The sequence below is a fragment of the Amblyraja radiata genome, chromosome 9, assembly GCF_010909765.2.
Source record: "Amblyraja radiata isolate CabotCenter1 chromosome 9, sAmbRad1.1.pri, whole genome shotgun sequence".
NCBI classification, from domain to species: Eukaryota; Metazoa; Chordata; class Chondrichthyes; order Rajiformes; family Rajidae; genus Amblyraja; species Amblyraja radiata.
In genome coordinates this window covers 57,255,622-57,279,628 of record NC_045964.1, presented here as the reverse complement: position 1 = coordinate 57,279,628, position 24,007 = coordinate 57,255,622, and the positions used below count along the sequence as shown (strand labels likewise).

Below are 24,007 nucleotides of genomic sequence, written 5' to 3'. Positions count from 1 at the left end.
GCGACACTTGAGGAGACACCGCGCATCAATACATCATCACGCCGCGTCACACCGTGACTTTTTCGGTCACCTGATACATCGGCAAGTGGGACAGGCCCTTAACACACACTAGGGACAATTTACTTATACCAAGCCAATTAACCTGAAAACCTGTTTGAGAAGGAACTGCAGATGCTGGAAAATCGAAGGTAGACAAAAGTGCTGGAGAAACTCAGCGGGTGCAGCAGCATCTATGGAGCGAAGGAAATAGGCAATGTTTCAGGCCGTAACTCTTCTTCAGACTGAGAATGATCAGTCTGAAGAAGGGTTTTGGCCCAAAACGCTGACTATTTCCTTCGCTCCATAGATGCTGCTGCACCTGCTGAGTTTCTCCAGCACTTTTGTCTACCTAAAAACCTGTACGTCTTTGGAATCTAGACGGGATAGTGATATCATTTTTTAAGAAACTATGGCAGATTCTAAATCCAGACCTTTGAGCTGAGATTCCCGTTCTCGGTCTCCAGCTCTGCGATTCGGGTTTTGTTCCCCTCGGCTGTCAACAAGGCTTGTCGGAGCTCCTGAACCCCGTGTTGCAGGCTCTGGTTGTCTTTCTCCAGCTTCAGGATGCGGCTTGATGCGGACTCGTTCATCTCCAGCACAAAGGACTTGTGCCCGGCTGCAAGGGAGAGAGTTAGACTCAGCACCAGCACGCTTGATCTCTCCGCTGACTGGTTAGCACGCAACAGAAGCTTTTCATTGTACCTCCGAACAATAGACAATAGACAATAGGTGCAGGAGTAGGCCATTCGGCCCTTCGAGCCAGCACCACCATTCAATGTGATCATGGCTGATCATCCCCAATCAGTACCCCGTTCCTGCCTTCTCCCCACATCCCCTGTTTAAGAGCCCTATCCAGCTCTCTCATAGGGTCATAGAGTGATACAGTGTGGAAACAAGCCCTTCAGCCCAACTTGCCCACATCGGCCAACATGTCCCAGCTACACTAGTCCCACCTGCCTACATTTGGTCCATATCCCTCCAAACATGTCCTATCCATGTACGTGTCTAACTGTTTCTTAATGTTGGGATAGTCCCAGCCTCAACTACCTCCTCTGGCAGCTCGTTCCATACACCCACCACCCTTTGTGTGGAAAAAGTTACCCCTCAGATTCCTATTAAATCTTTTCCCCTTCACCTTGAACCTATGTCCTCTGGTCCTCGATTCCCCCACTCTGGGCAAGAGATTCTGTGCATCTACCCGATCTATCCCTCTCATGATTTTATACACCTCTAACAGATCACCCCTGTGTTTAATGTACATGTGACAATAAACTAAACTGACTGACAGAGATTTATGTGTAGGAAGGAACTGCAGATGCTGGTTTACACCGAAGATAGACAAAAAATGCTGGAGTAACTCAGCGGGACAGGCAGCATCTCTGGAGAGAAGGAATGGATGACGTTTCAGGTCAGGTCACACATTCCTTCTCTCCAGAGATGCTGCCTGTCCCGCTGAGTTACTCCAGCACTTTGTGTCTATGGGCAGAGATTTAGGTTCACGTTTATTATTGTCACGTGTACTGAAGAACAGTGAAAAGGCTTTGGGTTGCACGCTGTCCAAACAGATCAGATATATCATACATCAATACAATCAAGTCAACACCCGCTGAGTTTCTCCAGCATTTATGTATACCTGTGGGCCGAAGGGCCTGTTTCCACTCTGTAACTCTAAACTAAAATAATCCAATTTTCAATTAATCACCACATTCTGCCCGTGTCCCATGAATTGTATTTTAGACATACGGTGTAATAACAGCTGGGAAGAAACAGTCCCTGAATGTGGAGGTGTGCGTTTTCACACTTCTGTACCTTTTGCCTGATGGGAGAGGGGAGAAGAGTGAGCGTCCAGGGAGCGACTGGTCCTTGATTACTGATGCTGCTGGCCTTGCCGAGACAGCGTGAGGTGGAGAAGGAGTCAATGGAAGGGAGATGGGCACAAAATGCTGGAGTAACTCAGCGGGCCAGGCAGCATCTCTGGAGAGAAGGAATGGACGAGGTTTCGCGGTCAAGACCCTTCTTCAGAGACGCTGCCTGTCCCGCTGAGTTACTCCAGCATTTTGTGTCTATCTTCGGTGTCTAAACCAGCATCTGCAGTTCCTTCTAACTCAATGGAAGGGAGGTTGGTTTGTGTGATGGTCTGGGCCACATCCACAATTCTCTGTGATTTAGAGTCATAGAGTGATACAGTGTGGAAACAGGCCCTTCGGCCCAACTACACTAATCCCACCTTCCTGCGTTTGGTCCATATCCCTCCAAACCTGCCTTATCCATGTTCCTGTCTAATTGTTTCTTAAAAGTTGGGATAGCCCAAGCCTCAACTACCTCCTCTGGCAGCTTGTTCCATACACCCACCACCCTCTGTGTGAAAAAGTTACCCCTCAGATTTCTATTAAATCTTTTCCACTTCACCTTGAACCTATGTCCTCTGGTCCTCGATTCCCCTAATCTGGGCAAGAGACTCTGTGCATCTACCCGATCTATTCCTCTCATGATTTTGTACAGCCCTATAAGATCACCCCTCATCCTCCTGCGCTCTAGGGAATAGAGACCCAGCCTGCTTAACCTCTCCCTGTAGCTCACACCCTCTGGTCCTGGCCGTCTAACCCTGCGGTCTTGGATGGAGTTGTTCCCAAACCGAGCTGTGAAGCATCGTGACAAGCTTGTTCATCCATTCACCGCTCATCCTCTCCGCGGGGCTGTTGCTCGGAGATGAAACAAAAAGGTTTTTTTGTCTGTCACACAGTGGTTTGTTGCTGAGCTCGTGAGGCACTTGACTCGACTGAAATCTCCCCATCAGAAACCACAGCCCCAGGGCAGCACCGTGCAGTGCGATGCTTCTAAAAATACATTCATTTCATTTCTGCTGCGTTCTCTTCAAGAAAACAGGTTGTGGTTTTTTTTTTTAAAGAAATTTGTGACTTCCAGGGCCATTACTGAAGGTTCACTGATGGAGCGGGACTACGTTATAAGTGGATCAACAATGAAACTGAGAGAAGGATGTAGCACATTAAGAAGCATTTATGCGGGGGGGGGGGAGGGAGGAACAGTCGACGTTTCGGGTCGATACCCTGCATTGGTGCAGTTTGGTTTATTATAGTCAATTGTACCGTGGGGTTGCGTGTTATTGGGGTCGCCGACTTTCTCACTCCCGAATAAGGGACAAAAGGTCAAAATGCGGGACAAATTCCCCACGGCAATTCGTTGACCGACGCGGCCGTGGCTGGGTGGATGATGAATGGGCCCCGGGTGCTGGACTGGACACAGACATGAACACGGACAAGGACACGGACACACACACACACACATGCACGTACGCACACACACACGCACGCACGCACACACACACACGCATGCACACACGCACACGCACACACACGCACACACACGCACACACACACACACACACACGCACACACACGCACGCACACACACACGCACACACACACACACACGCACACACGCACACACGCACACACGCACACACGCACGCACACACGCACACACACGCACACACACACACGCACACACACGCACACACACACACACGCACACACGCACACACACACGCACGCACACATGCACACACACGCACACATACACGCACGCGCACACACACGCACGCACAGGCACACACGCACACACACACACTTCAAATTCCTCAGAGTCAATATCACCAACAACTTCTCCTGGACTACCCATGTTGAAGCAACAACCAAGTAAGCACTTCCTTAGAAGGCTTAGGAGGTTTTACATGTCCCCTTGCCCATTGGTCCATTGTCGGTATTTGTGACAATTAAAGTTTCTTACACTTGACAGTGATGCAGCGGGTAGAGCCCCGCCTTCGATCCTGACCTCAGGTGCTGTCTGTGTGGAGTTTGCACGTTCTCCCTGTGACTGCCTGGGTTTCCTCCAGGTGCCCCGATTTCCTCCCACATCTCAAAGACGTGAGAGTCTGTTGGTTAATTGGCCCTCTATAAATTGCCCCTTGTCTGCAGGGAATGGATGAGAACCTGGGCTAACATAGAACCATGTGAATGGGTGATCGATGGTCGGCGTGGTCTCAGTGGGCCGATGGGCCTGTATAGCAAAATTGACCCTGGTGTGTCAGGACTGGGTGAGAAAATAGCATAACATACTTGAGCAGCTGTATGAATATTGATTTCTCTAACTTCAAGTTATCCTTACTTTCCCTCTCTCTCCATCCCTCCCCGCACTAGTTCTCCCACTAGTTTGACTGTCCGCCTGATATAATGTTACCGATCGTATAGTCGTTGTCACCTTCCCCTCCAGCCAACAATGAAACATTCGACATTTTCCTTGTCCATCGTCCCCTTTGATCTGTGTTTTCACACCTCACCCTTCCCTATCTCTAGTCTCCCTCTCCTCTGACTCTCAGTCTAAAGAAGGGTCGCGACCCGAAACGTTACCCATTGCTTCCCTCCGGAGATGCAGCCCGTCCCGCTGAGTTACTCCAGCGTTTTGCGTCTATCTTCGGTGTAAACCAGCACCTGCGGTTCCTTCCTCCACATTGAGCCCGTGTGAACGGTTGATCGATATGGACATGAAGATAGACACACAATGCTGGAGTAACGGTCATGGTGGTGCAGCGGTAGAGTTGCTGCCTTACAGCGAATGTAACGGCAGAGACCCGGGTTAGATCCCGACTACGGGCGCTGTCCGTCTGTAGGGAGTGTGTACGTTCTCCCCGTGACCTACGTGGGTTTTCTCCCACATTCCAAAGACATGCAGGTTTGTAGCTTAATTGGCTTGGTAAATGTAAACATTGTCCCTGGTGGGTGTAGGATGGTGTTAGTGTGCGGGGATCGCTGGTCGGCACGGACCCGGTGGGCCGAAGGGCCTGCTTCCGCGCTGTATCTCTAAACTAAGCTAAAACTCAGCGGGACAGGCAGCATCTCTGGAGGGAAGGAATGGGTGGCATTTCGATCGAGACAATTCTTCATCAGACAGTCGATGTGGACATGGTGGGCTGGTGGACCAGTTTCCATGCTGTATCTCTGAACTGAAACTAAAGTGCACTCCTCCTCTTTCTTCTCAAATCCACACCCTCACCCGACCTCTGCAGCCTTGTCTCCAAGTTACATTGTGCCCTTGGTCCTTGTCTCTGTCCCCATGCGAGTGAAACCAGGTGAGACCATGGGGAGAAGGCAGAAAAATGGGTTAGGAGGGAGAGATAGATCAGCCATGATTGAATGGCGTAGACTTGTTGTGCCGAATGGCCTAATTCTACTGCTATCCCAAATGACCCATATGCTGCCTGTCCCGCTGAGTTACTCCAGCACGCTGTGTCTATCTTCGGCGTAAACCAGCATCTGCAGTTCCTTCCGATACAACAGGCAAGATAAAAAAAGTACTTTAAGGGCTTGACAAGGGCTTTATAACAAGAGAAATCGAATATAGGAACAAAGAGGTCCTTCTGCAGTTGTACAGAGCCCTAGTGAGACCACACCTGGAGTATTGTGTGTAGTTTTGGTCCCCTAATTTGAGGAAGGACATTCTTTCTATTGAGGGAGTGCAGCGTAGGTTTACAAGGTTAATTCCCGGGATGGTGGGACTGTCATATGCTGAGAGAATGGAGCAGCTGGGCTGGTACACTCTGGAGTTTAGAAGGATGAGAGGGTATCTCATTGAAATATATAAGATTGTTAAGGGCTTGGACACAGTAGAGGCAGGAAACATGTTCCCGATGTTGGGGGAGTCCAGAACCAGGGGCCACAGTTTAAGAATAAGGAGTAAGCCATTTAGAACGGAGATGAGGGAACACTTTTTCTCACAGAGAGTGGTGAGTCTGTGGAATTCTCTGCCTCAGAGGGCGGTGGAGGCCGGTTCTCTGGATGCTTTCAAGAGAGAGCTAGATAAGGCTGTTAAAAATATCGGAGTCAGGGGATATGGGGAGAAGGCAGGAACGGGGTACTGATTGGGGATGATCAGCCATGATCACATTGAATGGCGGTGCTGGCTCGAAGGGCCAAATGGCCGACTCCTGCACCTATTGTCTATTGTCTATTGTAACGTTGGTGGCCGCCGAGTGCAACCTACCGCCCATGAGGTCCGTGCTCCTTGACATTTGCTCCAGCTCCCAGCCCAGGTGGGCCGACTCATTCATGCTCTGCTTCTTCTCAATCTCCAGCACCATGTTCTCCTCCAGCAGTTCCTCAATACGCTTCCGATCTGCCTCCCGGTCCTGCCCAAGGTGGAATATTATATTTATTACAGTCATTATTATTAGCTTGTTTCCACGAGTAATAGCTCTACTCAATAACCAAAATTCTGGAGCCTCCTTTTGCTCTGGTATTTTATTTAATTCACACGTTTAATCAATAATATTTTATTATTAATGTTTAATGTTTTATGTGTCATTCCTAACTGTCACTTGTATGTCACGTTGCCACTTGCGGGCAGAGCACCAAGGCAAATTCCTTGTATGTGATTACTTGGCCAATAAATTTATTCATTAATTCATTCATTATTTCCTTAGTCAGAGTTCATAAGTGATAGGAGCAGAATTAGGCCATTCGGCCCATCAAGTCTACTCCGCCATTCAATCATGGCTGATCTATCTCTCCCTCCTAATCCCATTCTCCTGCCTTCTCCCCATAACCTGACTCCCGTACTAATCAAGAATCTATCTATCTCTGCCTTAAAACTATCCATTGAATTGGCCTCCACAGCCTTCTATTGTTTTTTAGAGATACAGCGCGGGAACAGGCCCTTCGGCCCATCAAGTCCGCACCGACCAGCAATCCCTGCACACTATCCTACACACACTAGGGACAATTTACACTTATGCGAAGATCTACAAATCTGTACGTCTTTGGAGTGTGGGAGGAAACCAAAGATCTCGGAGAAAACCAACGTGATTACGGGGAGAATGTACAAACTCCGGGCAGCGACAGCACCCGTAGTCGGGATCGAACCCGGTCTCTGGCACTGTAACGTTGTAAGGCAGCGACTCTACCGCTGTGCCACCGTTGAAAGGGGCTATTTCCCCACTGTATAAGAAAATTGACCCATATCTGTGGCAATGAATTCCACAGATTCACCAGCCAGGCGCTGTGTTTTTCCCCCTCTTGATTTGATACACCTCTATATGATCGCTCATCAGCCTCCTGCACTCCAAGTAACCTTGGACCTCATTTAAACTTACCAAATAGTGAAAGGCCTAGATAGAATGAATGTGGAAAGGATGTTTCCTCTAGTGGGAGAGTCTAGGACCAGAGGTCGCAGCCTCAGAATAAAAGGACGTACCTTTAGAAAAGAGATGTGGAGGAATTTCTTTAGTCATGGAGTGCGGTGAATCTGTGGAATTCATTGCCACAGTCGGCTATGGAGGCCAAGTCATTGGATATTTTTAAGGCGGAGATAGATAGATTTTTAATTAGTATGGTCGTCAGGGATTATGGGGAGAAGGCAGGAGAATGGGGTTGAGGGGGAAAGATAAATCAGCCATGATTGAATGGCAGAGTAGGCTTGATGGGCCAGGTGGCTTATTTCTGCTCCTATAGTTTATGAATTAATCTGGTCCAAGCTGACCCAATGTCTCTGTAACTAAGGCCCTTGAGACCTGGCAACATTGTTGTAAATCTTCTCTGCACTTCCTATAGCAGGGTGACCAACACTGCCCACAGTACTGCAAATGTGGCCTCACCAACGTCTTGTTCAAACTGCAACATAATGTGCCAACTTCTCTTATCAATGCCATGACAGATGAAGGGCAGAAATCTGTCACTGTACCTCGGTACACGCGACAATAAACTAAACTAAACTGAAGAAGGGTCTCGACCCGAAGCGTCGCCCTTTCCTTCTCTCCAGAGATGCTGCCTCACCTGCTGAGTTAAGGGGCTGTCCCACTGTACGAGCTAATTCAAGAGCTCTCCCGAGTTTAAACTCGTGGTAAGCACGTAGAATGTATGTAGCGGGTACATCAGAGCTCGGGACGTCTCTTAGCGGCTCGTAATGCTTGGGAAACGCGGTAAGCTCATGAAGATTTTTCAACATGGTGAAAAGTGTCCACGGGAGCCCCAAGTACATACGAACGGCTATTACCGTAATTCTCCCAGTTCGAATCAGGGGAAACTCGGGAGAACTCTTGAATTAGCTCGTACAGTGGGACAGGCCCTTAACTCTTCACCAATCTGCCCACCACTTTCAGGGACGATGTACTTGTGCTAAGTAATTCCTAGGCAGTGATTATTCTCTCTACACTGGGTGAGATGTTGAGGAGCAACACTTTCCATGGACCCAGATCACCTCCTCCATCAGGCTATCAGCAGAGAGCAGAGGCCACCCCGACTGAAGTCCCGTCACCCCTTTGCTCCACATGGAAAACAACCCCTGTCAATTGAGACAAAAGCACACTGGATAGCCACCAAGTGGTCACAGGAGCGGAAGGCAACCTCATCTCCATTACACAGCTACATCTCTTCACCAGATAAAAGCTGTCCAGGGTCTGAGCTCCCCAGAGGAGCATGGGTGAAGCTCCACAGACTTGGTACTGGAGTTGGGCGTTTCAATGCCGGCGTGTGGAGATGGGGGGCTCCGCCAGAGCCCAACCTGTGAATGCGGAGCAGAACAACAGGCAGCCAACCATGTCATCTCTGGGTGCCCGCTCTACCACCCACCAAATGGAGCTCAGGGCCTGGCAGACATTGACGCAGACATAGACAACAACCTGGCTGCTCAACACCCGGCTTGAGATTTAACTATTCCTTTGGTTTATGCTTCATTCACAAAAAGAAGAAGAAGTAGTAGTAGATGAAGAAGAAGAAGACCTACCATCTCCAGGTCCTGCAGTTTGGACTTGAGCAGTAGGTTTTCCTTTTCCAAGTCGTGCAGCTTGTCGCAGCGAGTCCGAGCCACCACCAGCTGCTCCTCCAGCATGTTCTTCGTCTCGATGAGGACCATGTTGTCCTCCCGGAGTTCCTGCAACAATAAAAAAAAACTGTTTTCGAGCCATAGAGCCATGCGCCATGGAGGCATGGAGGAGGCGAAATGATAGGGATTGTAGAACGTGTCCTTCATCCTGAAGAGACCTAGATGTCAGACATGTGGACCAGTGTACCGGAGTGTAATAGATACACACTGCACAGAAACAGGCCCTTTGGCCCAACCTCCATGCCGAACAAGATGCCCCATCTACATTAGTCCCACCTACCCGCATTCGACTCATATCCCTCTGAACCTTACCTATCCATGTACCTGTCCACAATGTTTTTATAGTACCTGCCTCAAGTTTCATTTAAGGTAGACACAAAATGCTGGAGTAACTCAGCGGGTGAGGCAGCATCTCTGGAGAGAAGGAATGGGCGACGTTTTGGGTCGAGACCCTTCTGCAGTTTAGTTTATTGTCACATCTACCGAGGTGCAGTGAAATTTTTTTTGTTGCGTGCTATTCAGTCATCAGAAAGACAACACATGATTACAATTGAGCCATTTACAGTGTATAGATACATGATAAGGGAATAACGTTTAGTGCAAGATGGCAGATAAAGGCAGAAAAAGGATAGTCCAAGAGTCTTCAAATGAGGTAGATAATAGTTCAGGACTGCTGTCAGCTTGTGGTGGGATGGTTCAGTTGCCTGATAACAGCTGGGAAGACCCTGTCCCTGAATCTGGAGGTGTGCGTTTTCACACTTCTAAACCTGTTGCCCAATGGGAGAGGGGACAAGAGGGAGTGACCGGGGTGCGACTGGTCCTTGATGATGCTGCTGGTCGTGCCGAGGCAGCGTGAGGTATAAATGGAGTCAATGGAACGGAGGTTGATTCGTGTGATGGTCTGGGCTGCGTCTACAATTTGTTTCATGTTACAGAGACATAGAGTCACCCGGAAAAACATGTTCTTCATCCTGCAGAGACTAAAGGGCCTGTTCCACCAGCATGCGATTGCATGCGTCTAGCGCGACCAAACGTGGTCGCTTGAGACGTACGGCCGCGCGGGGCTGGTCCCACTTCGAACCGCGGAGGCGTATGGGGTTGTGCGGGGCTGGTCCCGACATCGCGCGTGGCTCCGAAAATCCCGCACTGTCCGAAGATTCCGCGCACCAACGGCCTGTCGGCTCGCAGGCGGATTGAGGGCGTACGCAGCATCTTGACTTCGTACGCAGCGCCTTGACGGCGTACGCAGCGCCTTGACGGCGTACGCCTAGCGAGTGGCGTTGCGCGATGACATCACCGCCCGGCGTGCCGTTGCGCGATGACGTCACCGCCCGACGCCGTGCGACGTCCAACTTCAGTCGGCCCGCCTCCTGCCCAGCTGATTGGTGAGTATGATGTCAGGACCAGCCCCGCACAACTCCGTACGCCTCCGCGGTTCAAAGTGGGACCGGCCCCGCGCGGCCGAACGCCTCAAGCCACCACGTTTGGTCGCGCTAGACGCATGCTATCGCATGCTGGTGGGTCAGACATCAGACATATGGACCAGTGAAATAGCCAGTCACACAGCACGGAAACAGGCCCTTCGGTCCATCCCGCCCATGCAGACCAAGATGCCCCATCTACACTAGTCCCACTTGCCCACTTTTGACCCATGTCCCACTAAACCTGTCCTACCCATGTACCTGTCCTAATATATTTTAAATGCTGCCCTAACTATCTCTGGCAGCTCGTTCCATACACCCACCACCCTCTGTGTGAAAAGGTTGCCCCTCAGGTCCCAATTAAATCTTGCCCCTCTCAACCTCAAGCCTATATCCTCTGGTTCTTGATTACCTTAAACCGTGTAATCTGACCCTCCCATTTTGCTGCCTGATGTTTACCTCCCTCCCACTGACATCAAGGGACATCGGACAATGGTGAACCATAGTCCATGGAACCTGTGACACCCGCAAGGTAAATCCACCCCGAACCAATTAGCTCAGGAACAAAAGTCATTAGCCTTGCAATCAAAGAAAACTTCATGATCTAATTAATAAGCAAAAGCTGGACAAAGACAGGAGATAGGAATGGAAAGAAATGTTATTATCTCCGTAGGCAAAAATGCTGGAGAAACTCAGCGGGTGCGGCAGCATCTATGGAGCGAAGGAAATAGGCAACGTTTCAGGCCGAAGTGGTCTCCTCAGTAGGCCGTGCATTTTTATGCTGAAGAAACGTATTTTTTTACACTCACTCATTGACTGCCTTGGTTTTAGTTTGGAGATCCAGCGCGGAAACAGGCCCTTCGGCCAGCAATCCGCGCACACCATCGTACACACTAGAGGACAATTTACAATCTTTACCAAAGCCAATTAACTTACAAACCTGTACGTCTTTGGCGTGTGGGAGGAATAATGGCGCAGCGGTAGAGTCGCTGCCTCACAGCGCCAGAGACCCGGGTTCGATCCTGACTACGGGTGCTGTCTATACGGAGTTTGTACGTTCTCCCTGTGACCGTGTGGGTTTTCTCCGGGTGCTCCGGTTTCCTCCCACACTCCAAAGACGTGCAGGTTTGTAGATTAATTGGCGTTGGTAAAATTATAAATCGCCCCTTGTGCGTGTAGGATGTTGCTAGTGTATGAGGTGATCGCTGGCCGGCGCGAACTCAGTGGGCCGAAGGGCCTGTTTCCGCGCTGTATCTCTAGATTCTAAAGGGCCTGTCCCACTTATGTGACTTTTTCGGCGACTGCCGGCACCCGTAATAGGTCGTTACAGGTGGCCGAAAATCTTCAACATGTTGAAAATCCAGCGGCGACCAGAACAAGGTACGACTCTTTGGGCGACTACTCACGACCATACAGGCTTCACCCCGCGACATGTCACCTGTACGGTCGTGAGTCGTCTCCTCAGTCGCCCAAAGAGTCGTAGCGTCTTTCTGGTCGCCGCTGGATTTTCAACATATTGAACATTTTCGCCGGGTGCCGGCAGTCGTTGAAAAAGTCGCGTAAGTGGGACAGGCCCATTAAGGATTCTCCGAGTCCATTTTTGCCCGATGATATCAGGAATGCTTACTTCCATTCTGGCCTTGTAGAAATCCACGTCATGCAGCCTCTCCCTGCACCTGGTCAGCTCGTTCTCCAGCCTGTCCACCCGGTTTGCTTTCTCCCGCAGCGAGTCCACCTCATCCTGATACGCCCTCACGGAGCGAGCATCCGTGCTCAGCTGCATGTTCTGAGGAGGACCAAAGGAAAGTCATGATTCAACCATTTGTTCTAGCCCCCCCTCCCCACCCAGCACCAGTTTGAGTGTGCACAAAGTGTGTGCAGTGCGCGTGGCGCAAAGTGTATGTATGTGAGAGTGCCAAGGACGTGTGCAAAGTGTGTGTGTGGATTAACCATATTAACCCATGCCTATACAATCTCTACTATCCATGCCACACATTGCACCATATACTGTAATCCAGTCCACGTTTTGGGCATCATGAGTACTGTACGTTTGACAGCCTGTTGTCATGCTACTGCAGACAGTACGTAAGCTGATGTGATGAGCACGGCTGTGTGTAATGTCCTCTCCTTATTATCTTAATAAAAAACTAATGGTTCACTCCAGACTTTGTAATGGATCACTTACAAACAGTGTGTGTGCGTGCGCAGTGTATGTGTGCGTCTGTGTGTGTGTGTGCGTGCGCAGTGTATGTGTATCTGTGTGTGTGTGTGTGCGTGCGTGCGTGAGTGGGTGTGTGTGCGTGTTTGTGTGTGTGTGCGTGAGTGTGTGTGTGTGTGCGTGCGTGCGTGTGGGTGTGTGTGTGTGCGTGCATGCGTGTGTGTGTGAGCATGAGTGTGTGTGTGTGCGTGTGTGTGTGTGTGTGTGTGCGTGTGTGTGCGTGCGTGTGTGTGTGCGTGCGTGTGTGCGTGCGTGGTGTGGGTGTGTGTGTGCGTGCATGCGTGTGTGTGTGAGCATGAGAGTGTGTGCGTGTGAGCATGAGTGTGCGTGTGAGCATGCGTGTGTGTGTGTGTGTGTGCACGTGTCTGTGTGCGTGCGTGCACAAAGTATGTGTGTTCATATAATAATTCATTGTGTGTGGAAAGTGCGTGCATGTGCAAAGTGGGTGTGTGCAAGCTGTGTGTGTTCGCAAGTTCATATGTCATAGGAGCAGAATTAGGCCATTCGGCCCACTGAGTCTGCCATTCAATCATGGCCGATCTATCTCCCCCTCTCAACCCCATTCTCCTGCCTTCTCCCCATAACCTATGATGCCCGTGCTACTAATCCTGCCCCCAGTACTAACCCAGTCCCAGTACTAATCCTGCCCCCAGTACTAGCACTCCCCCAGTACTAACCCTGCCCCCCTTACTAATCCTGCCCCCAGTACTAACCCAGTCCCAGTACTAATCCTGCCCCCAGTACTAGCACTCCCCCAGTACTAACCCTGCCCCCCTTACTAATCCTGCCCCCAGTACTAACCCAGTCCCAGTACTAATCCTGCCCCCAGTACTAGCACTCCCCCAGTACTAACCCTGCCCCCAGTACTAACCCAGTCCCAGTACTAATCCTGCCTCCAGTACTAGCACTCCCCCAGTACTAACTCTGCCCCCAGTACTAACCCAGTCCCAGTACTAATCCTGCCCCCAGTACTAGCACTCCCCCAGTACTAATCCTGCCCCCAGTACTAGCACTCCCCCAGTACTAATCCTGCCCCCAGTACTAGCACTCCCCCAGTACTAACCCTGCCCCTGTTACTAATCCTGCCCCTGGTACTAATCCTGCCTGCAGTATTAACCCTGCTCCCAATACTAATTCTGCCTCCAGTACTAATTCTGCCTCCAGTACTAATCCTGCTCCCAGTACTAACCCTGACATATAGAATGGTACAGCACAAGAACAGGCCCTTTGGCCCACAATGTCGGTGCCAAACACCATGCCAAGACCACCTGCTATCTACCTGCACATAACCCATGTCCCTCCACTGCATATCCATGTGTCTATCTGGTTGATCGATGATCGGCGTGAACTCGGTGGGCCGAAGGGTCTGCATCTCTACACTAAACCACAACTCTGAATCGGGAGTGTGACCCCATAGAATCGTGGGCATGGGCCAACAGTCCCCTCACCTCTTGCCGCAACCGCTGCAGCTCTGAATCAAGTCGTTCCACTTCATGCTTGGAGTCTATGAGTTGCTCAGCCTTTTCCTCCCTGGAGATATGACGGGAGAAAGGAGAGACACGGTGAAGAGACTTGCAGGAACATTCTCAAGGAACCAAATGCCTTTAGTTTAGTTTAGTTTAGTTTAGTTTAGAGATACAGCGCAGAAACGGGCCGTTTGGCCCACCAAGTCGACACTGACCAGCGATTCCCGCACACTAACGGGCCTGTCCCACTTGCCGGTTTTTTTCGGCGACTGCCGGCATCATTGACTGACGTATCAGGGTCGCCGAACATTTCAAAATCTAGCGGCGCCAAAAGAAATGTTGCGACACTTGAGGAGACACCGCGCGTCAATATGTCGTCACGCCGCGACTTTTTCGGTGACCCGGTACGTCAGTCAATGACGCCGGCAGTTGCCGAAAAAATCGCCAAGTGGGACAGGCCCTGAACATTATCCTACACACATTCGGGACAATTTACATTTATACCAAGTCAATTGATCTACAAACCTGAACGTCTTTGGAGTGTTGGGGGAAACTCCACAGCCTTCTGTGGCAAAGAATTCCACAGGTTCATCACTCTCTGACTAATGAAATTTCTCCTCATCTCCTCCATAAAAGTACTTTGATTCTGATCGGTGATGTTTTGGTTGGGATCCTTGTTTAGAGAGTTTGTTTCAGGTGAGAGACATTTGGAAGCAACATGGGGACGAAACGACGGCAGGTGAGTGATAGGTGGATGCAGGTGAGCAGAGTCGATTGGCAGATGGGTTGGCAAAGGTAATAAAAAATGTAGACCAAAGGCTGTGAGATAAGGAGAGAAAAGGTTCAGAGGAAAGGGTATAGATGGAAGGAGATGGGTCAGTGAAGGGAATCTAGATGGAAGGGGAAAGAGGGGCAGGATGGAGCGGCTGGGCTTGTATACTCTGGAGTTTAGAAGGATGAGAGGGCATCTCATTGAAACATATAAGATTGTTAAGTGTTTGGACACGCTAGAGGCAGGAAACATGTTCCCGATGTTGGGGGAGTCCAGAACCAGGGACCACAGTTTAAGAATAAGGAGTAAGCCATTTAGAACTGAGACGAGGAAACACTTTTTCTCACAGAGAGTGGTGAGTCTGTGGAATTCTCTGCATCAGAGGGCGGTGGAGGCCGGTTCTCTGGATACTTTCAAGAGAGAGCTAGATAATGCTCTTAAAGATAGCGGAGTCAGGGGATATGGGGAGAAGGCAGGAACGGAGTACTGATTGGGGATGATCAGCCGTGATCACATTGAATGGTGGTGCTGGCTCGAAGGGCCGAATAGCCTACTCCTGCACCTATTGTCTATTGCCTATTGATAGTGGAAGAAATGGGTGTGAATCCAGGTGAGGTACTGGGCAGAGGAGGGAAGGTAAAAGAGAATGGGGGTTTTAGTTAAGAAGGGTCTCGACCCGAAACGTCACCCATCCCTTCTCTCCAGAGATGCTGCCTGTCCCGCTGAGCTACTACAGCTTTTTGTGCCTATCTTATGGGGGTTTTAGTTGGTTAGTTGACTAAAATTGGAGAACAATGTTCACACCACTGGGCTGTAGGCTACCCGAGTGGAATACGAGGCACTGGAGGAGACTCAGGACAATAGACAATAGGTGCAGGAGTAGGCCATTCGGCCCTTCGAGCCAGCTCCACCATTCAACGTGATCATGGGTGATCATCCCCAATCGGTACCCCGTTCCTGCCTTCTCCCCATATCCCCTGACTCCGCTATCTTTAAGAGCTGTATCTAGCTCTCACAGAAAGGTCAGTGTGGGAATGGGAGGGGGAGTTAAAACTGTGAGTGACTGGCAGATCCCAACGGGCCTAGGCGGACCGAGCGCAAACGTTTGCTGAGTCTACGCTTACGATTCCAACATCTGCAGTTCCTTGTGTCTGGTGAATCTGTGCAGCTGCACAGTTGGTATCAGTGCTTTATAATAACCAGTGGAACAGGTAGCTGAATAATCCCGACACAAAATGCAATGAAGGGGAGATTGGAAACTTGGCACCTTCCATTTGCAATCCAAATGACCGATCTTATTGCTTCTTCCGATTTCGTTTCAGCAAAGTCAACATTACCTCTATTCTTTGCAAGGGTTTCTCAGGAGTCCCTCACCATTAAGAGCAGGGCTTCAGAAATACCTGTAACCCGACACTGCGAGTACGGTGAGCCTACCTTTAACCCCTGATTCAAGGTCAGGATTGTCAAGGTGTCAACTTTCACACTAAAGGGCCTGTCCCACTGTACGAGGTAATTCAAGAGCTCTCCCGAGTTTAAAAAAAATCAAACTCATGGTAAGTACGTAGAATGTACGTAGCAGCTACGTCGGAGCTCGTGGGTGTCCCGTAGCGGCTCGTAACGCTAACGGCAGGTACTCGGGAAACGCGGTAAGCTCGTGAAGTTTTTTCAGCGCTGTGAAAAATGTCCACGAGAGCCCCGAGTACCTACGAGCGGCTGTTACCACAATTCTCCGAGTTTGAATCAGGGGAAACTCAGGAGAACTCTTGAATTACCTCGTACAGTGGGACAGGCCCCTTTACGCGTGAGACTGCAAAGGCTGGAATCGCGAGCAATACGCAAGTCGCTGGAGGAGCTCGGCGGGTCAGGCAACAACGGTGGAGGTGAAATACGTCTTCATGGACGCTGCCTGCCTACATTATCTTGGTCCGTGTAGTCCATGGGCTTGATGGTAAGCGACCTAAGCAGAATATGATTAAGAGGTAGATAAAAATGCTGGAGAAACTCAGCGGGTGAGTCACCAGTCTGAAGAAGGGTCTCGACCTGAAACGTCACCTATTCCTTCGTTCCATAGATGCTGCCTCACCCGCTGAGTTTCTCCACCATTTTTATCTACCTAAGCAGAATACGAGGTGCCGTTCCTCCAATTTGCGCCTGCCTATTCACTGGGATTTAGAAGGATGAGAGCGGTTATTATAGAAACATGTAAAATTCTTAAGGGATTGGATACAGGATAAATGTTCGCCATGTCGGGGGTGTCCAGTACTAGGGGGTCACAGTTTAAGAATAAGGGGTAGACCATTTAGGACTGAGGCGAGGAAAAACCTTTTCAACCGGTGAGTTGTGAATCTGTGGAATTCTCTGCCACAGAAGGCAGTGGAGGCCAATTCACTGGATGTTTACAAGAGAGAGTTGGATATAGCTCTCAGGGTTAAAGGAATCAAGGGATATGGGGAGAAAGCAGGAACGGGGTACTGATTTTGGATGATCAGCCATCTGTTAGCCCTAGTCAACAAAATAGAGAGAGTACAGAGGAGATTTACTAGAATGTTGCCTGGGTTTCAGCAACTAAGTTACAGAGAAAGGTTGAACAAGTTAGGGCTTTATTCTTTGGAGCGCAGAAGGTTAAGGGGGGACTTGATAGAGGTTTTTAAAATGATGAGAGGGATAGACAGAGTTGACGTGGAAAAGCTTTTCCCACTGAGAGTAGGGAACATTCAAACAAGGGGACATGACTTGAGAATTAAGGGACTGAAGTTTAGGGGTAACATGAGGGGGAACTTCTTTACTCAGAGAGTGGTGGCTGTGTGGAATGAGCTTCCAGTGAAGGTGGTGGAGGCAGGTTCGTTTTTATCATTTAAAAATAAATTGGATAGTTATATGGATGGGAAAGGAATGGAGGGTTATGGTCTGAGCGCAGGTATATGGGACTAGGGGAGATTATGTGTTCGGCACGGACTAGAGGGGTCGAGATGGCCTGTTTCCGTGCTGTAATTGTTATATGGTTATATGGTTATATGGTTAAGAGCTAATTCTAACTCTTTCTTGAAAACATCCAGTGAATTGGCCTCCATTGGCCGTGGCAGAGAATTCCACAGATGTAGTGGCCATTCGGCCTGTTTTGCATGTCATTGAGGAAGGCATGTGCCTTTAAATTTTAGACTGCCCGTTATATTGTGGGTGGAATTTATGACGTGGTTTTGGGCGTGTTTGGAGCTTAGATGTTTGCGCAGAAGTTTAGTTTTTAGATTAGTTTGGAGAGACCATGGGGAAGGTTCTTCGGGATCCATGCCAGATCTTGCCAGTGTTCCGGAGACACAAGGAGTTTTCTAATGTTTTAAGTAATAAGCTGGAGTTTGTTGAAGATTACAGGAATGACCAGAATAAATTTGGATGTATCTCACTGTTTTCTATCAACAATAAAGCATTAATTCATCAAAAGACTGTGTTTTTAAACCATATCTGTGAAGAAGCTCTGAAGGTCTCTGTGAGTGAGCTTGCATTCATTTAGAAGACACCCCCTTCAACCATTCTCATCCAAATAGCGGCTAGGGTGCTAATTACCTGAAAGATATGAAAATCTGCCGCTACAACAGATTCACAACTCTCTGGATGAAACAGTTTTTCCTCATCTCAGTCCTAAATGGTCTCCCCCTTATTCTTAAACTGTGTGACCCCATAGTTCTGGACTCCCCCAACATGGGAAACATTTTTCCTGCGGAAAGATGCAAACTCTGTACAGACAACACCTGAGTACAGGATCTCACGCGGTTCTCTGGCGCTGTGAGCAAGGCTGTGGAGTCAGAGTTGGAGTCGTCGAGTCGGAGCAATTTTGGTGCTGCTGGAGTCGGAGTCGGTAAAAAGTTCCGACTCCAACTCCCACCTCAACGTAAATTTCAGAGACTGCGTAAATCGGGGAAAAATCCCACTTTTTAAACATACCGCACACTTTATTTCCACACTTTATTTGGAGTAATGATTTATAAATTTTATTTAATTCAATGGAATTTTAATTTTGTTATAGTCCAATATGTAATTTTTTTTTCTTTTAGCATGATGAATTATGTTTTTTTGGTCCCAAGAATAAACAATAAAGACGCCACAATAGCAGAGCTTCAACCATTAACCCGAGAGAATGGAGCGGCTGGGCTTGTACACCCTGGATTTAGAAGGATGAGAGGAGAGCTTATTGAAACATATAAGATTATTAAAAGTTTGGACACGCTAGAGGCTGGAAACATGTTCCCGATGTTGGGGGAGTCCAGAACCTGGGGCCACAGTTTAAGAATAAGGGGTAAGCCATTTAGAACGGAGACGAGGAAACACTTTTTCTCACAGAGAGTTGTGAGTCTGTGGAATTCTCTGCCTCAGAGGGCGGTGGAGGCAGGTTCTCTGGATGCTTTCAAGAGAGATCTAGATAGGGCTCTTAAAGATAGCGGAGTCAGGGGATATGGGGAGAAGGCAGCAACGGGGTACTGATTGTGGATGATCAGCCATGATCACATTGAATGGCGGTGCTGGCTCGAAGGGCCGAATGGCCTACTCCTGCACCTATTGTCTATTAAACTCAAAACTTTAAGGACATGTGTTTAAAATGTTTATGTGGTTCTCTGACCCCTCTCACCCTGGCCACAAACTCTTTGAATCACTTCCCTCTGGAAGGTGACTCCGGATTGTCAAAGCTGCCACAGCCAGACATAAAAACAGCTTTTATCCACAGTAGTTGCTCTACTCAGCAGCCAAAAATCTGTAGCCTCCCTTTGATCTTTTGTTGGTTCACATGCTTGATTAATGGTGTTTTATCATTAATGTTTTATTATTATTAATGTTTAGTGTTTTCTGAGTCAATCGTAACTGTCACTGTATGTCATGTTGTTACTTGTGGGCGGAGCACCAAGGCAAATTCCTTGTATGTGAATACTTGGCCAATAAACTTACTTACTTACTTACTTATGAAATGCCATCTTGTGTAATGTCATCATAGGAGATTTAGAATTATTATAGCTGGGGGTCGGGGTCGGAGTCGGAGTGTTTTGAGTATCGAATCCACAGCCCTGGCTGTGAGGCAGCAACTCTACTGCTGCGCCACTGTGACTGCCCTCATCTTTAATAGGAAACCCATTAACTGCGTGGGTTCAGGGACAACCACAATCCTGCAAGTCACCTATAAACAAGACGAAGTGAGGAGAGCGATTTCCCCCCCCCCCCCTCCCCAGAAAGGACAGTAATAAACCAGAAGGAAACGATCTCTTCCACCAAAAATACACTGATTCCACAAAAATACACATCAGTCTGAAGAAGGGTCTCGACCCGAAACGTCACCTATTCCTTTTACTCCAGAGGTGCTGCCCGACCCGCTGAGTTACTCCAGCACTTTGTGTCTATCTGTTAGCTTTTCGTTCTGGTTATTGAAACGAATGAGTATAAATTTTCCCAGTTTCCCCATTCGTCCAAGCACAGATCCACCACTGATTTTCCGGCACCCCCTGGCCCAGATCCTGTCCGGAATACCCGTTTTTTGCCGGACCAAACAGAGGTCGCGGCCTCCGAGAGGAGTCCAACGGAACAGGAACGTTCCTTCTAGGCCACCGAGTTGGGAGAGTGGGGATGGGGTGGGGGGGGGGAGATGCAAAGTCGGCCTCGGAAGTCGGCTATGGGAACGGATCCGGGCCGGAGTTCCCGAGCCGCCGATCGGCCGCGGAAGGCCTGATGAGGCCGAGATCGGTCGTCTCACCCGGCCTAGGCGCTACATTTTTGGGGGCAACTTCCATGAGGGAGGAGGGGATTTCAAGAGCGCTCTTGTAATTTTGTCCTTGATTTGAAGGAGGTGCCGGGAGGTGGGTGGTGGACCTGCACTGCAGACGGAGCGGGGGGATGGGTACAATACTGACAGCTCATGTCTGATCCTTCTGAGCTTTGCCTTGGTGTCGGCCAGGTCCACCGCCAGGTGCTGCTTCTCCCCTTTGTCCAGCTTCCCGTTGGGAGAACCGGCCGGGCAGTCGGGACTCGAGCAGTTGACGGGACTCGGCAGAAGCTGCTGCATCTGCAGGTAGTCGCGGTCCTGGGTGAGGTCCACAATCATCTGCCGAAACAAGAGAGAGAAATTGAAATACAGCAAGAGAGACAATAGACAATAGGTGCAGGAGTAGGCCATTCGCCCTTCGAGCCAGCACCGCCCTTCAATGTGATCATGGCTGATCATCCCCAATCAGTACCCCGTTCCTGCCTTCTCCCCATATCCCCTGACTCCGCTATTTTTAAGAGCCCTATCTAGCTCTCTCAGGAAAGCATCCAGAGAACCTGCCTCCACCGCCCTCTGAGGCAGAGAATTCCACAGAATCACAACTCTCTGTGAGAACTCTCTGTTTCTCTCTGTTTCCTCGTCTCCGTTCTAAATGGCTTACTCCTTATTCTTAAACTGTGGCCCCTGGTTCTGGACTCCCCCAACATCGGGAACATGTCTCCTGACTCCAGCGTGTCCAAACAGCTGGGACCTTCAGTGCAGTCTCTTGGTTTCACCAGGTCTCATTGGCCCATTATTGTTTTAGTTTATAACTTGAACCATCCTCTCACCAACTAGCGAGCCCTCCGGAGCTGCCATCTCCCTCATTGTAGACCCACAAGACTACCTTTAATCGGTGTTTAAGGAGGAACTGCATTTGCTGGTTTATACCAACGACAGACACAAAGTACTGGAGTAAATCAGCGGGCCAGGCAGCATCTCTGCAGAAAAGGGACAGGTGATGTTTTGGGTCGAGACTGAAGAAGGGTCTCGACCCGAAACGTTATCTATTCCTTTTACTCCAGAGATGCTGCCTGGCCCGCTGAGTTACTCCAGCACTTTGTGTCTATCTGTAGTTTCTACATGTTTATATTTGCCCGGAGATACAACGCGGAAACATGCCCTTTGGCCCATCAAACGCAGGCCGACTAGAGAGGAGTCCCAACCATCTACCTCATTGGACTATCTTTAATGGGACTTTACTGAGGTCATAGGGAATAGGAGTAGAATTAGGCCATTCGGCCCATCAAGTCTATTCCGCCATTCAATCATGGCCGATCGATCCCTCCCTCCTAACCCCATTCTCCTGCCTTCTCCCCATAACCCCCGACACCCGTAGTAATCAAGAATTTATCTATCTCTGGATTAGAAATATCCACTGACTTGGCCTCCACAGCCGTCTGTGGCAAAGAAATCCACAGATTCACCACTTTCTGACTAAAGAAATTTCTCCTCGTTTCCTTCTTAAAAGAACGTCTTTTAATTCTGTGGCTGTGACCTCTAGTCCTAGACTCTCCCACTAGTGGAAACATCTGGATTTTATCTTGTACTAACCGTTATTCTCTTTATCCTGTATCTGTACACTGTGGACGGCTCGATTGTAATCATGTGTATAGTCTTTCCCGCTGACTGGATAGCATGCAACAAAAAAGCTTTTCACTGTACCTCGGTACACGTGACATTAAGTCAAACAGTTTAGTTTCGTTTATTGTCTTTACATTCTATTACCTTCAGATTTAATATTCCAGCATCAGTAACAGCAAACAGTTCAGTTTATTGTCACGTGTACCGAGGTACAGTGAAAAGCTTTTTTATCGCGTGCTATCCAGTCAGCGGTGGCGCAGCAGTAGAGCTGCTGCCTCACAGCGCCAGTGACCCGGGTTCGATCCTGACTACGGGTGCTGTCTGTATAGTGTTTGTACGTTCTCCTTGTGACCGCGTGGGTTTTCTCCGGGTGCTCCGGTTTCAAGATCAAGTTCAAGATAGTTCAAGAGAGTTTTATTGTCATGTGTCCCTGATAGGACAATGAAATTCTTGCTTTGCTTTAGCACACCAGAACATAGTAGGCACGAATACTGAACAGATCAGTGTGTCCATATACCATTGTATAAATATATACACACATGAATAAATAAACGGATAAAGTGCAAATAAACAGATTATGGGTTATTAATGTTCAGAATATGTTCAGAATATTAATTTCCTCCCACAATCCAAATACGTGCAGGTTTGCACGTTAATTGGCTTTGGTAAAACTGTAAATATCCCCACCCATCGCTGGTCGGCACGGACTCAGTGGGCCGAAGGGCCTGTTTCCGCGCTGCCTCTCTGAGGTCTAAAAATCTAAACTCCAAACTCCAAAGATAGACTTGCGTTTCGACAGTGCCTTTCATGACCTCAGCACGATTCAGAAGAGACTTCAAGGGTGAACTCTGAGCACAGAAGCCATGCCAAAGCCCTGGGGTGCATGAAAGGCTTTTGTCAATCATTAACTCATCCCTCCCTTCACAGATGAATGACCTCTCACAGAGCAGAAATAATCTGCTAAATTATGAAGCTGGGAGTGTATTTGGAAGCTACAAATGGCCCAGTGGCTGAGCACAGCTTGTCGGAGGTACAAGACGAATGACATCTTTAGTCTTTACAGAGATACAGCGCAGATACAGACCCTTTGTCCCACCGAGTCCGCACCGACCACTCCGTACACAAGCACTATCCTGCACTCGGGACAATTTATAATATACAGATGCCAATTAACCTACAAACCTGTACGTCTTTGGAGTGTGGAAGGACCATCACCATCTACCATCCACCATCACCCTCTGCTTCCTTCCATGGAGCCAATTTGCTATCCATTCCGCTATCTCTCTTCGGATCCCATGCGTTCTAGCCTTCCAGAGCAGCCGACCTTGTCGAATGCTTTACTGAAGTCTATGTAGTCAACATCTACAGCCCTGCCCTCATCGACCTTTTTGGTCACGTCTTCAAAAAAATTAATCAGATTTGTGAGACACGGCCTCCCACGTACAAAACCATGCTGACTATCCCTAATCAGCCCTTGCCCGTCCAAATGCCTGTATAACCTATCCCTCAGAATACTGAAGAAGGGTCTCGACCTGAAATGTCACCTATTCCTTTAATCTGGAGATGTTGTCTGCTCAATAGACAATAGGTGCAGGAGTAGGCCATTCAGCCCTTCAAGCCAGCACCGCCATTCAATATGATTATGGCTGATCATCCACAATCAGTACCCCGTTCCTGCTTTCTCCCCACATCCCCTATTTTTAAGAGCCCTATCTAGCTATCTTTAAGAGCCCTATCTAGCTCTCTCTTGAAAGTATCCAGAGAACCAGCCTCCACCGCCCTCAGGCAGAGAATTCAGCTGAGCTTCTCTAACATTTTGTGTCTATCTTCGGTATA

The 24,007-nt window shown here is 48.9% G+C and overlaps 1 protein-coding gene across 1 annotated transcript in view; it reads right to left on the bottom strand.

Moving 5' to 3' along the window:
- The window catches only part of ccdc88c (coiled-coil domain containing 88C), a 445,054-nt gene that overhangs the window by 331,941 nt on the left and 89,106 nt on the right, over positions 1 to 24,007 (bottom strand). The window contains exons 6-11 of the mRNA XM_033027529.1: positions 20,697 to 20,887; positions 14,019 to 14,100; positions 11,980 to 12,138; positions 8,833 to 8,979; positions 6,097 to 6,241; positions 471 to 655 (exon numbers count right to left, since the gene is read on the bottom strand). Coding sequence (XP_032883420.1) covers positions 471 to 655; positions 6,097 to 6,241; positions 8,833 to 8,979; positions 11,980 to 12,138; positions 14,019 to 14,100; positions 20,697 to 20,887 — 909 coding nt within the window. The remainder of the gene's footprint in view (positions 1 to 470; positions 656 to 6,096; positions 6,242 to 8,832; positions 8,980 to 11,979; positions 12,139 to 14,018; positions 14,101 to 20,696; positions 20,888 to 24,007) is intronic.